At 43.6% G+C, this 15,000-nt stretch overlaps 1 protein-coding gene across 4 annotated transcripts in view; it reads right to left on the reverse strand.

Moving 5' to 3' along the window:
• Positions 1-426: 426 nt before the first annotated feature.
• Positions 427-15,000, reverse strand: part of LOC134077045 (interferon-induced protein 44-like) — a 41,379-nt gene continuing 26,805 nt past the window's right edge. For 2 of the 4 annotated variants that reach the window (XM_062532410.1, XM_062532407.1), the window contains 7 exons: positions 4,632-4,691; positions 2,712-2,751; positions 2,243-2,438; positions 1,915-2,067; positions 1,533-1,716; positions 1,000-1,100; positions 427-738 (listed from right to left, as the gene is read on the reverse strand). In XM_062532410.1, coding sequence (XP_062388394.1) covers positions 571-738; positions 1,000-1,100; positions 1,533-1,716; positions 1,915-2,067; positions 2,243-2,438; positions 2,712-2,751; positions 4,632-4,689 — 900 coding nt within the window. In that variant the 5' untranslated portion in view covers positions 4,690-4,691 and the 3' untranslated portion in view covers positions 427-570. Of the gene's footprint in view, positions 739-999; positions 1,101-1,532; positions 1,717-1,914; positions 2,068-2,242; positions 2,439-2,711; positions 2,752-4,631; positions 4,695-7,019; positions 7,210-15,000 lie in introns of those variants that run through there. The other 2 variants (XM_062532409.1, XM_062532408.1) reach the window with 2 other exon arrangements.

Below are 15,000 nucleotides of genomic sequence, written 5' to 3' on the forward strand. Positions count from 1 at the left end.
CACCTTTAAGTGATAGAAATAGCAGCAGAATGTGAAGGAACACGTGTTGATGGCCTCGCCCCTTATCCGCTCTCTTGTAATGTCACTTACAGTACACAACAGTTGCAAGAGTAGGAGATGGAGTATGAGATAGAGACAAATTGATGTGTCATTTATTTTTGCAGCGAGACTGTGCAGGAGTGAGCAGCGGTACATCTAGTTCATTTGTCCCCAGTGTCTCCTTGTCTCCAGAGTAACTCAGGAATAGGTGCTTTCCTCAAGGGCACAACAGTGGAAGCAGGGAATTGAACCCACACCAGTCTAGCCTAGCTCCTTAGCCACTATGCTAACACCACCTCATGATACAAGATAGAAAAAGGGTGCAAGAAACAGACTTCTTTTTTGACCCAATGACCCAATTTAAATCAAATGAGTTCACACTTTTGTCAAATGAGCAAATTTTTATTACAAAGAGTGAATGTTTTCTTGATATACAAAAACAATCCTACACTGACTCCTTCCAGGCTCCGTACATCTTGCTATTGTTAAAAACAATTGTCTTTTGGATAGTCTACCATTACAATGAAGAGGTCAGATTACTTGGTCAGCCACATGGTCATCAGCAAAGTTCAAAATGTTTGTGAGAGCAGAGAGGAGCAGCATGTCCACGTCATCATTCAGGTCAATCTCCTCATGGTAGTTCTTAACTGGGAAGATGCAGTTCATGGGGACACCCAACTTGTTACTGCACTGCTGCATCTGAACTCACACACACACACACACACACACACACACACACACACACACACACACACACACACACACACACACACACACACACACACACACACACATAAAGGGAGAAGTTTTATTTTTATTTTCCAGGATAGTAACAATACAATATAGACGTAAAAAATATTTTGTTCACTTTGTTTCCCTGTATGTGCGCACAAACACACACACTCACAACACACACACACACACACGCACACGTGTGCGTAAGCACACAAAGACACACACCTTCTCTTTGATCTTCTTGTCTCTGTAGATCATCTTCAGGTCTTTACGGACCTCAGGACAGGCATCATCCACCTTTGTCATCAGAACTACTTGTGGGATTCCTGCAGAAAGAAAACATTTGACCCAACTATTTAACTCAATAAACATTTGAACTACATGATTTCAACTCGTCACGGTCTCACACTGCCAGACATGCATTTCAACCGCAGCTTAAGTAACCTTTGTGTAACTGTAACAGTTATGAATGCATGGTTCAGCCCTGTACCTGCCCAACAGATGGACTCTAATGACATTGTATGATGTGATTGTTGTTTGCCTCCTCCTCCTTTTTTGTTGTTATCTACATAATATGTCAATATGTATGCTGGGATTTGATGCAGCCCCCTTCCCCCTTTTTTTTTTTTTACATTAGCGGTGCGATGTGGGTGGGTGGGTTCTGGGTTGTTATGTGTCTATTGTTTGTTGTATGTGAAAATACAATGAAAAGACTTTGATAAAAAAAAAAAGTGCAGTGCTGAGCAATGGTGACTTACCTAGCTGACTGGCTTTCTCTCTGATATTCCGCAGTTTGGTGATGACGTCATGGACATTACGATCATTCATTAATGTGATTTTGTCTGCTGGGAGCACACTAACCAGGCAGTGGACCTTATCATCCAGAGTCGGGCAGTGATTGTAGTTTGCATCTCCTTCTTTCAGAGGGCTTAAAGGGTTAAACTGAACAGAGAAGAAATATGTGTGTTTTAGTATCAGTCTACGTGAATAAGTTTACAGTACAGTATGTGACCGATCTGAAACATTGCAGTGGCATGCTTCCTACTTTTAGTGCAAGTACTGGCTAACTGTCTGTGTTGAGGCTGAAAGGGTTGTATTTGTGTGTATGGTTTTATGTATTTGTGTTTGCGTTCTACATACAGTATAGCCATCTTTGAGACGGCCCTCTAGCGCCATCTTGAGGTCGTCAATATGGGCTCCAGCTGCATCTGTGTTCTCCAGACCCATGATGTCACTGATGACGAGCGGGAGGATCCTCCCAGCTCTCCCATCTCGAATTTTATGGGATTTGAACTACAAACACACATGCTGTGAGCTGTGAAATGGACTAGTATGTAATGTGCCTACAACAAACTTGCAATAAATTATTCAAAATGAATAATAGCCAATTATAATAGTCTTAAAATGGAGAAAACTCTTAGGAAGTCGGTCAAGTGTATATACAGTATAATCAAACATGACCTCTCACCATCTTAGTGAAGCTTATATCAGCATGTCCAACTAAAGCCCCTTGAGCCATGCGGTCCTGAAAGATACTGTCAATGGAGTTGATGAAGCTGGACTTTCCCGCTCCGACTGGACCGTGGACCAGGATACGCAAGTGCTTGACCTCTGGGTTGCTGATTTTCAGATTCCTCACCAGTTTCATCATGGAAACCTTTCTTCTGTAGATATGAGGAAATTGCCAAGCAAGGAAGGTTATCATGTCATTCATGGTGATGATTGTGCTGATGATTACAGTGGCCATTTTGATTGCTCTTAGCAGCACAAGAATTAGATATTATTCATGCGTGATTCATGCCTTTGCACTGTTCTGCACAGATTATTGTATCTAAATTAAAAGTCCTCATAGCGTCATTATACTGAACAATATTGTTGCTGAAAATTAAAAAGGAAATTGCAGTAGTTTGTTTATCTTGGTGACACACTCAACTTACTCTGTTTCAAAGTTGAAAGGTCTCCAGGGTTCAAGGAACACTAACACCACCCAACATACACAGAAACACATTCACACACACACAAAACACATACAAGCCCACATACACATATACACACAGAAGAGAGGAAGAGAGAATTAATATGACTACATTTCTTAAACAGAAAGTTCAGACCGCAGGAAAGTAAGATTTGTTTCTCAAAGACCACAGGTCATAAAATATCATTGCTGTATTCATAGAATTCCAGTTGGAATCGCATTTCAAACAACATTCAGATGTGGTTTGGATTTCTGTGTTACAGTTTTTTTCAATCGCTAACAAGCGTTTGTCCATTCAGTTGACACATTTTCAAAACTCTAAACACAGTTAGCACAGCATCGGTCTTTCGTGGCCATACCATTCACACATTTCATGTTGTTTTCACACAGTATGCAGTCAGTGAATACATTTTCACAATGCTTACATTTACAATGCAGACAAACTATACCTATCAACAAAATAATGGATCGTTTTTGTATTATTTCCGAATGTTAACACACAACATCCCACAATAGTTAAAACAATATTCCAAACCTTAGATACAGTATAACAACCTCTGCTTCTGCAATGTTATCAATTCAAAAGCAATATATCTCAGCTGATAATAAACAAATAATCGAATAATTGATACACAGATGATTTATGTTGAGTAAATTGGGCCAACCACAGCTGATTTCAGTCTGTCTTAGACTCAGTGGCAGGGGTCTCTATTACATTGACACTTACACAGTAAAAAGAGGAGGTGATGTTTTTGGAAGCAGAAACAGAAAAAGACAAATACTGTAATATCTGGATGAGGAAGAGTAAGAGTAAGGGGCCCAGGGAGAGGAGCAGGCCCAGTGAGAGATGCAGTGAGAGGTGCAGGAGCACTGAGAGGAGCAGGTAGATTAGACACAGTAATATTGTGCTTTTTTTTGTTCACCCCCTTTTTATCTGGGCTTTTTGCTGTTGTTTTTTGTTCAGAATGCTCTTGTGTATCATGGATATTTTGTTCACTACAATGCTGTAAAACTTTTTCTGTTCTATCATAGTCTACTGTAAACAGTATTTATACTGCACCTCCTGTAGGCCACAGGTGAAACAGGTAACAGGTAAACAGGTAAAACAGTAAAACAGTAAACAAAAAAAACAAACAAAAAAAAAAGATTAGCTTTTTACTGGAATGCATTTGAATGTGGACATTACATCTGGACATACAGTTCCCAACCAAGAAATTTAGTGTAAAAATGCTGGATTGCATGTTTTGCATGCAAATACCTGTAAAACTGATACATAAAAGTCTATGCAGTTTTTGTAATGTGAACAGTAGTCAGTATTTTGAAACCTAGTGTACTCTGATTGACTGCATGTATCTTGTGAAGTGAAAACAAGTTTCATTCTTTGACAAAATAACTTCATTTTGAGTCAGGTTTCCAGTGTTTTGGTAAAGTTAGTGTGTGCAGAGAAATGACGAGTTAGTGTATATGTAACAAAATGTTGTGTAAGAACATGTGCTTTTGAGAGGAAAATGATCCATTTGGCCAATTGTGTTTTGTAGGTGAGAGTCTGTGTTTAGAGTTTTGAAAATGTGTCAAATGAATGGACAAACGCTTGTTAGCGATTGAAAAAAACTGTAATAAATACTAATTTTGCATATGCTTAAAAGTGTTATTAGTGGAGTCTACCTACCGTTTTAGCTTCTTAAGATACATTTGTTTTATGTCCAGAAAGATCGTTTCAATTTCAGTTGATATGTTGTGCGTCAACATTATAATGTTGATATGCAAATCACACAACCATTCACTTAAGTTCATATGCCAGTTAAGGCAAGTGACCCAATACTTTTGGCAATATAGTGTTTGTGTATCTGTATGTGTGTGTATAAGTGTATAGCAAACTTACAAGGGTCAGGGGGACGTGGTCTTTCCTCCTGTCTTTCCCTTGACGAACTGCCTCCCATTACTGCTATAAACAACAAGCACAGGCACAGACTGGTGAGAACACAAAGCTTCCTCTGTTGCTCCCATTATGCACATTCTTTGAACTGCGCTCAGATAGTGCCCTTCAGTAATCACTAAAAGTGGTATTAATGGCCAATTAAGTTATATATTATTAAAACAATTATAATGTACAGTCACATAAAAATGCTGTCATGAAGAAAGTGAATGGAAATAAGCATTTACAGGGCACCTATGGGGACGTTATTTTAAGAGACAGGTGTGTGGCCCTTCTGGCAGAGAGGAGGGGGTTAATATATTTTGGGAGAAAATACTATAGTTATTATACTATTTGTTTTATATCTATAGGTATAATATTATAGTAATCTTAATAATATACTAATAATGACTATAAGAAAGGGGCGATTAAAGCAATTTTTACCATGGGGGTGCAAATCACAAATGACTGGCTATGAGCTAAGTTGATGCGGGCTCTTGAGACCAACATACCATAAACATTTTGTAATTCTCGGGTGCCACGGTTCAGGTAGTTATTTAAACATTATTATTATTTCCTTATTTAACATTTTGGGGGGGGTTCAGTGGGGTGGGTATTAGCACGGAGGTTCAGTGGCCCCCGGGGACCGAACAAAATTTTTCCGTAGAACCAAGTATCATGAGCCCCGATATTACGGTGTCCCGGGAATCGTTGACCAGAAATTCAGGAAGTAGATGACGGAAAAAGAAGAAGATGAAAAAAAACTTTGACAATCCCGACTGCTACGCTAGCTATGCTAGCAGCAGTTGTGGTTACATGTCGGCAGTCCGACATCCTGCCAGTCCGACATCCCTTTCGTCCGACATGCCGCTATTCAGACATGGTGTTATTCCGACATGCTGCCAATGCGATACATTTTAGTACTGCCATTTCGACAATATAGCCTATCAAATTCCAACATCCTGAGAAGCACGTAGGCAATGGCGCGGGAAGGGTGCTGAGAATAGAGGGCAGCGCACCCCCTGCTATAGCTGGTAGCCTATATTAGCCTACCTCGTTTGTCATAATATGGCCTATTTTGCAGCTTAGTCACATAAAAAAGTTATGGATAGCTTTGAATAGGTCTACATCTATCCATATAGAAAAAAAAATCATATAGGCTGCAAGAAGTGAAATTGACGTGACTCGCTGAGTGAGGAGAGACGTGGCAAGCAGGTTTGACTTATTTCGAGTAGCCTAGCAGAAAAGATATTTCTCCCGGCAGTAGGCTAGGCTTAAACATTGTGCCACGATTCATTCCAGCCTACAAATTCAATAAAAAGTAAATCATGTATAATTGTGAAATAACTAAATTTAGTCTAGCCTACTTGGCTGCAATAGGGTATTTCCATCCCATCAATGATTAATGAATGCGGCTAGTCTCCTATATCTCAAAAAGTATAAAGTTTACAAAACTGAAATATACATACACTTAGTCTCATTTTCAATACCTACGTAACAAAGTTTGAACCAAGTTTCTACGGTAAACGGTTGAAGCTGAATAAGACCTGGTTAGGAGAAGAAGCCCAGGAAGAACAGAACAGTGCATTTGCATGCACTGTAATAACTAGAGAATGTAATTCCAAGGAAATTACGAGTGCATGAAAATGCAAAAATGTACATATAAATCATGTAGATGGTTACTAAGGTGTTGCTAGGGTAGACATGGTGGTTTCATAGTTTATGAAAGTTGATAGTGCGAAGATAGACAGTTTAAAATTGAATATGAATAGTTTAAAAGATGTTGATAAAAAGATAATTTAATGAATGTTGACAGACCGACAGTTAAATTGATGTTGATAGGTAAATCATTTTAAATGGATGGCGATAGGTAGTTTAATGGATGTTTAATGTTTCGCTCACCATTAATGATGCACACCATTACCCACACCCACCCACTCACAAGTGAACATACACACACAAACACACACACACACACACACACACACACACACACACACATAATAAAACACACACAAACGCAGGCAAGCAGATGCTCACACACACAAACGCAGGCAAGCAGACGCGCGCACACACACACACACACACACACACACACACACACACACACACATCCTTTTACTCCCACCACACACACAGGCGAGGCGAAAACTACAGAGCACAATACACAAAAGCAAGCGCACACATGCACATACAGTATAATTTACACACTTAAAAGTTGGAGCAAGGGATGGAGTAGGAGATGGAAACAAATTGATAAGCGTGATTAATTTTTGTAGAGAGAATGTGGACTCCTCGGCGGTTATATTTTGTAGCCTACCGCTTTGGGGTACATCTAGTTACATTTCTACTTACTTTTTCTTTGTCCTCTCTTCAGTGAAATGTAGGTGATCGGCCAAAATATTTCAGCTTCGGTTTGTCCTAGTGTGCTGTCCTCCTTTCAGCCGAAGAAGATTTTTGCATCGTGCCGGGAACGCTTTCACTTTCCTTTTGATAAGAAGGACGTAGGCAGTTCCTGCATAACGGCCGATTCCACTTTGCAGAAATTGTGTGATTTATTTATTGTAAGGCCTATTATGGTGGAAACAACGTGCAACTTAAGACAACACACGCAAATCAACAAAACACGTGCAAATAGACAAAACACAAACGACGTAGGTAAACATCTTAATTTGACAACACGTGAACATCATTTAGAAAACGCGCGGCAAATTCAGAAGGTTTACATTTCAGAAACGAGCTGCCAACACATGCAATTCAGAAACGCGCTCCGAAACTGAAAAAAGCCCACATGCGAATCAGAAACATGCAAATCAGTAAACACATTCCGGAACTCAGAAGTGTGGCGTAGGGTTGTTCTGTATTAATAATGACGAATTAGCTTAGGCTACTGTTCGAAGTCAAATGTCAAATAGTTATTTGTTGCATTAAAAAAAAAAAAAACTCGCGAACTGACAGTCAGATCCGTGAGTTCCCGCTACATGGTCTAACACAAATGTGTTGAAATTAAGCACCGTTCATGAAGTGAAGTTTATGGCCTAAATAAATGTGCCGTTTAGTTCTAGAACAGACTGGCTACCCATCTTGGCTCTGAGTAGGCTATGGCAGCTAATTGGATAAGGCTTACACTTCATGAACCGGCATGGCTATATCAACAAAATTACGACGAGGGGGATTCAAACCCCCAGAGCTGCATAGGCTATTGAAAGTTGTTTCAACACGCAATTATTTGACATTCTGTGTTTGGTCTTGGTCCGAGCCATATGGGCTCTGTGCATACATTAAATTAAATTGGTCATGGAATGGTACATAGGGGCAGTAAACCACAAGAAAGTAAATATGACAAAAACTGATCTAATGAACTAAAATGAAGCAAAGAGGAAGGGACAGGTATTTCAGGTATTTTTCTAAAAGTTCTGAGATAATATTGTGCCATTTGCATCATTTCCTTTTGTGCTCTCTCAAAACAGAAGCTGGCAAAACAGGTGAAGGGCCATGCACATCTCCACATGCTGAGAGATTACATCAGGGCAAGGAGACCCGTGTTGTGAGTAACGTGCGCACACATACTGGGTGGCCACGGAGCTGTGTCTGTGTGCAGAGCTCTCCAAGCGAGTGCGGCTGATGAGGAAGTTCATCCAGATGGCCTCAGTGTGAGTTTGACCGTGCGGACGCCATCATGGCGAAGGAATAGCTTCCCTCAGTCAGTTTGTTTTTAGAGATCCATAACTTTTAACGCAGTCACTTGCCGTTCACAGCTTACTCTGTGAGTGGTTTCAAATGTGTGTTTAGCTCACGTGGCAGTAGATGCATAATATAGAATAGAATAGAATAGAATATATACTTTTTTGATCCCGTGAGGGAAATTCAGTTCTCTGTGTAGCCTGGTTAGTTTTGCTGTTTTGCACTCCTGCCACGTCACTAATTAGCGTTATGGGCACTGACAAGGCACCTGACTTTATGGGAGCGGGCATAGTATAAGACACCTGGGGTCCTCACCAGTAGCATTTGCACCTCACAAGCTCGACAGGGAGGTAGCAGTGGCCTAGGTGCGGCGTCAAGCTAAAGGTATGCACAAAACGACTTCTTCACTTTGTTCACTTTACTAGTTGTGGCCGTCATATTAAGCGAGTGTTTGTTTGGGTAGTGCGGGGCTGAGCGGGCACCGGCAAAGCTGTTGTGAGCATCTCCACCGGCGCGTGGAAGGGGATGAGCCGTGTGTGAACAGGTCTACCGTTTTGATGAGGTAGACCCCGAAGCCGCCGCCACGCGCCGCCATTTGCGCCATTTAGAATTTCAGCCGCCGCCAGCCAATAATTTTGTAAGCCAAATTGAGCCGCTATCTGATAAACTTTGGCTGAGCCAAACTTAGACTTAGACTGTTGCATCTAAAAACAATTATATCACATAGAGGGTACGAAAAATAAATGATACACAAGGTTTTCCCACTGGATTCTCGTTGCTACGATACACAGGACTCAGTGAGTTGACGGCCAATTAAAACTTCTGCAATGTTTTTGCTTTCTCGCGCTGAGATGAAATGGGGGAAAGAAAGCCACCGGTAGCCTTATTTTGATCTCGCTTTTCATATACTTTCCTAATTCCTACGAAGTTCATACTCGGACTTGAAAATCTTCAGGGCCCGGTTGCACAAACATCAAAACCAAAGATTGATGATATGAAACGTATTCTGGAGCGGACAGATTTACAGCACGCGATATTACTGCGACTGCAGCATTTCACCATCTCCAGAAATTGCGAGAGGCGTCCAGCAGCTGGACGCTCGTGGAAATTGCTGCGCTAGTTCACAATGCATGCTTCAGTCTACATTGAAGTCAAGTGAAATGTGCAGAGCTTTGTTAAAAATTATGTAATAACATTGTGTATTGAGATCTAGTACAACATAGACATCTGTAGACATGAAGAGGCAACTTAAGCCATTATCAGCCATAAAAAAATTGGCGGCTGCAGCAGCCATTTAGGTTTTGGCTGAGCCGGCTAGCCAGCCAATAACTTCATCAGCCAGCCGTTATTCTCAAAACAAATGGCTTCGGGGTCTATGATGAGGTACGCTATCCAGCACACTAGTCGTGTTAATGTGTTTTGCGGGTCCTATTTTGATATGGTGTTATGTAATTTCTCACCAGCGCTTCGCTGGCTAATGTGGCTATCAGCAGGGAAGCCTACGCATCCACCAGCTTGCCGCTAAACTTGTACCGCAACAGGTATGTCTCAGGTTGGACCATGGCGTGCCTGTGATATAGTCTTGGGGGTAGGCCTCATGTTTATAGCGGCTCTGCATGCAGGAGGGGTCGGAAAATGTATACTTATGTGGCTGTATTACGCTAGTACCATTATAGCTTTTAATTCATTTGAGTGAAGGCCTATGGCCATTGTGAGTTGTTTGGTTGTTTGTGCATTTGATTTAGTTACGGTGATATCATACTACGTGTACCATGTTCTGATGTCATGCTGCAAAGAAAGGATATAATGTGACATTGCAGTATTTAATGTGTATTCTTTTGTTTGATGCGTTTGTTGTTTTAGAGATCCGGAGGGCTACCTTCCTTGCTAAGCTGCTGTTCTCTACAGTGTATGTTTGTATGACTGTTGCTGTTGTGTGATTGGATGTCTGCGTGTGCACACCATATTGTTAGGTTTGTTTAGTCTGTTTATTTGCTTTCCCCTTCTAGCCTGTGGGCTAGGGGTTTAGGCTTATGTGTTAGTGAGAAGCACATGTGAGCCGCAGGTTAGAGGGGGCTCACTTTTCTTTGTTTCCCTATTGTTTTCCTTTCCCCCCCTCATTGTACTCATATAGCCTCAGATAGCCCAGCCTGGGTGAAGTGTAGCATGCTATAGGGTAGTGGGTTACCTCAGGTTCACTCCATTTACTGTTTGCAGTGCTGTGGCGTGTGAACTCTAAAGCCTCTGAGTAGGCTTCATAGTATAGCAGGAGGTGTGCAGTGCAGTGTGTGCTCTTAGTGTGTATTACTTCAAAAGGTGTGGCAATTATTCACGTGTGTTAGTGAGACCCAGTATCCTGTCAGTGCTTATCTATCCACAGCTCGACTAGGTTAAATACTGATGGCTGTATAATTCCCTTTTGTTTTCCCTTTTTGTGTTAAGTGTTGACCAACCAAAACAATGCCTTCAACTATTTAATAAAGATTGTATTTTTATACTTTTCTAAGAAAAAGGAACCTGTGTTTGTACACTCATTGGGACAGAGTTCCCCTTGCTCTACCATTACTAGCATAACTCAAGGGGTGGCGTAGTCAGCTGTACACTAGGGGGCGCTACAATCTGGCGTAGTCGGCAGGATTACTATCTTGAAGTGCAATTATTAGGTTGGTCAATTTAGGTGTATATGTGTGTGGTCGTGTGCTTGTGTGTGTGTGTTGTATGAGTGTGTAGAGAACAGCGGCTGGCAGCACGATGGACCGCAACGATGAAGGACCCAGCAACGAATTGGAGCAGCTGCAGGAACGATTGGAGCAGCTTCAACGTGAAAATCAGAGACTTTCGCGTGCACAGAATGGAGGTACAGGGGACACTGATGGGGACACTGGTACCCAACCGGTACGGCGGGAGCAGACCTTCTATTTACCCAGAGAGCGACGGTGCTCTAAATTCTCTGGCTCTGCAGCATCGGGGTCCATTTCTGTTAATGAGTGGATCGAGGAAGCACAGAGTTGTTGTAGGTCTAGGCATATGTCTGAATTTGAAAAAGCACTGTTCTTGTATGATCATTTAGAGGGCGAAGCCCGTAATGAGATTAAATATAGACCTGCAGCTATTAGAGAAGATCCAAAAAAAATTATTCATGTTTTAAAGGAAGTATACGGGTGCTCCAAGTCTTATGTATTCTGGCAACAGCGTTTCTTTGATCGAAAGCAGAGAGAGAATGAGACCTTATTTGAGTTTTCTCATGCTTTAATGGAGCTCATAGAAAAGGTGAAACAGTCAAAGAGTGATTGCATTGCTGACCCTGACATAGTGTTAAGAGACCAATTCTGTGAGAATGTTCGCGACCATATGCTACGACGGGAACTCAAGAGACTGGTGCGGGCTGATGGGAGTCTATCTGTGTTGGATGTACGGCGGGAGGCTATTAGGTGGGTGGAGGAGGGCCAGACGGGTCGTGACCGGGGCCAGCGTTCTGCCGGGAGGGGCACGGAGGCACACTACACCTCCCAGTGTGAGTCCACAGTCGCTCAACCCTCTGAATTGGCCGAACTCAAGGACATGGTCTTAAAACAGCAAGCCCAAATAGATAGGTTAGTTAAACACTTAGAACAACCAGATAACAAGTCACCCGCTTTTCAGCCATACCGGGCGGGACGTCTTAAACGTGCACCTGATGGTCAGCCTATTTGTCTTCGATGCGATCGGCCTGGACACATAGCCAGGTACTGCCAGTCTGCCTCTCTGGCAGGTAGCCGTGGACAAGCCTCTTACCCACCTGCTGCTATCTCTACTAGCCAGCCTGAGCCCCTTGCTAGCCACTCTACCAGCCAGCCGGGAAACTAGAGACTCCCAGTGTGCAGAGCCACATGCTGGGAAGAGAGGTCTCTGGCTCTTTGTGTGACTCGTCTTATGGTCAATTAGTGGGCAATTGCCCTATGTTGAGTGTGACTATGGGGGATATAACGGTTCCTTGTTTGGTTGATACAGGGTCTATGGTCACAACCATCACAGAGAGTTTTTTTTGCAAACATTTCCTGCATCTGCAGAGGAAAGATTGTAAGTGGTTAGGCCTTAAAGCAGCTAATGGGCTAGACATACCTTATATTGGCTACATTGAGTTGGATGTTTTTGTTTTGGGGCAGTGTATTCCGGGGAGGGGGATTTTAGTTGTAAGGGATCCAGAAAACGCCATCCTCCACAGCCGTAAAATGGTGACACCAGGTATACTAGGCATGAATGTACTTGGGGAGTGTTATAAAGTCCTCTTTGAGCAGCATGGTTCCAGGCTCTTTGACTCCCCTCCAGTTCGGTCGGCGGCTCCGGTAGCTCTGCGTGCATTACGACACTGTGAGAAGATCAAGGCTGTCATCAATGCATCCAAGCCCTTTAAAGTCAAAGTCCAAGGGAAGTCCTCAGTTTGTCTTGCGGCTGGTACCCTCACAATGGTCCCAGTCACCTGCCCTCAGCTAGCATCAGCAGAGTTCTTGTTGGAGCCTTTGAACTTTGAAGATGGACAGCTACCGGAAGGCCTTCTTGTGTCCCCTACCTTAGTCTTGGCTAGAAAGGGTCTTTTGTATGCCCCCATCGTCAATGTCAGTAGCACTGAAGTATGGCTGCCCCCCCGCCGTGCGATTGGTACTGTGCAAGCAGTGCTGGCAACTTCAACAGGAACAACACCATCTCTTTCCGTTGACCCTTCCTGGGAGGATTGCCAAGCCTATGTCTCTACACAGGAGGTGACCACATGTCCCAGCTTTTCAGACTCCGTCACCCCTGACATCAAGGGACTGAGTCAGGACCAAATTGTCCAGGCTAAGGCCCTTTTTGCTCAGTACGATAGTATCTTCTCTAAAGGTGATGGAGATTTGGGATGTACTTCCCTGATCACCCACGAGATTCCATTACTCGATGATGCCCCAGTCCGCCAGCCGTACAGACGAATTCCCCCCTCCCAGTATGAGACAGTAAAAGCCCATATTCAGCAACTCCTGGACAGCCAGGTTATCAGCGAAAGTAGCAGCCCCTACTCTTCCCCCATTGTCTTAGTAACAAAGAAAGACGGGAGCCTTCGTCTTTGTGTGGACTATCGCCAGTTGAACGCAAAGACCCGCCGCGATGCCTTCCCTCTCCCGAGAATAGAGGAGTCCTTAGATGCTCTATCAGGAGCTAAATGGTTTTCTACCTTGGATTTAGCAAGTGGGTACAACCAAGTTCCCATGGCCGACAAAGACAAACCAAAGACTGCTTTTTGCACCCCATTCGGCCTCTTCGAATTCAATCGAATGCCTTTTGGCCTTTGTAACGCTCCCGGTACATTCCAACGCCTTATGGAGCGAATGTTTGGTGACTGTCGCTACCAGTCAGTCCTTTTGTACCTGGACGATGTAATAGTCTTTTCGTCCACTGTTGAACAACATCTGGAGCGTCTAGGGGAGGTGTTTTCCCGGCTGCAAAAACAAGGGCTGAAAGTCAAGTTGTCCAAATGTCAGTTCTTCCAACACCAAGTAAACTATTTGGGCCATGTTGTCTCTGCGAATGGGGTGTCCACTGACCCTACTAAAATTGAGGCAGTAAAGGAGTGGAAGCGCCCAAGCCATCTTGCAGAATTGCGATCTTTTCTGGGCTTTGCCAGTTACTATCGACGGTTTGTGCAGGGATTCTCCAAGCTGGCAACTCCTCTGCACCACCTCGTAGGAAAGATTAGTGGGCCGCGGCGTAAGGGAAAGACTCCACCAGTGCCCCTGGCGACGGCGTGGGATGATGCTTGCGAGCAGGCATTTCAGTCTCTGAAGCAGAAGCTCACCTCAGCTCCAGTTTTGGCTTATGCTGATTTTAAAAAACCCTTCACGTTAGAAGTAGATGCTAGCCATGGGGGATTAGGTGCAGTGCTCTCACAAGAACACGATGGAAAGGTGCGCCCAGTTGCATTCGCCAGTAGAGGACTCAGACAGACGGAAAGGAATATGGAGAATTACAGCTCTATGAAACTCGAACTACTCGCTATTAAGTGGGCCGTAACTGAGAAGTTCCGTGATTATCTGCTGGGAAATCATTTTACAGTTTTTACTGATAACAATCCCCTAAGTCATCTGAAAACTGCTAAGCTAGGGGCAGTCGAACAGCGATGGGCCTCCCAACTGGCATCATTCCACTTCACCATAAAGTACCGTCCAGGGAAGAGCAATCAAAATGCGGATGCTTTGTCCCGTCAGTATTTGGACCGTTTTGCTTTCGGGACTGAGGTCCCACTGCTGGGAGCTTTGGCAGGTGGCAACCAACAGTCTTCAGTGGAGGGCTGGTGTGAGGAGATGGTGGCGTTACCTGGGCGGACCACCCAGGACCTGCGCACGTTACAAGAGGCTGACCCAGTCATCGGGCCGGTGCGCAAGTACCATCAGGAAGGGCGGCGCCCAAGGGCTGAAGAGAGGGAGTCGTTGTGCCAGGCAAGTCGGGCTCTACTTCGTCAATGGGATCGGTTGGTCGAGCGAGAGGGGGTATTGTACCGCTTGGTACACCCCTCAGGCGGAGGGCCGGAAACGTTCCAGCTGTTACTCCCACAGTGCATGCAGGAGGAAGTCTTGCGCAGTGTCCATGATGACCAGGGCCATCAGGGAGCGGAGAGAACCCTTCACCTACTTCGTGGACGATG

This window comes from Sardina pilchardus, chromosome 3 (genome assembly GCF_963854185.1).
Source record: "Sardina pilchardus chromosome 3, fSarPil1.1, whole genome shotgun sequence".
Lineage (NCBI taxonomy): Eukaryota > Metazoa > Chordata > Actinopteri > Clupeiformes > Clupeidae > Sardina > Sardina pilchardus.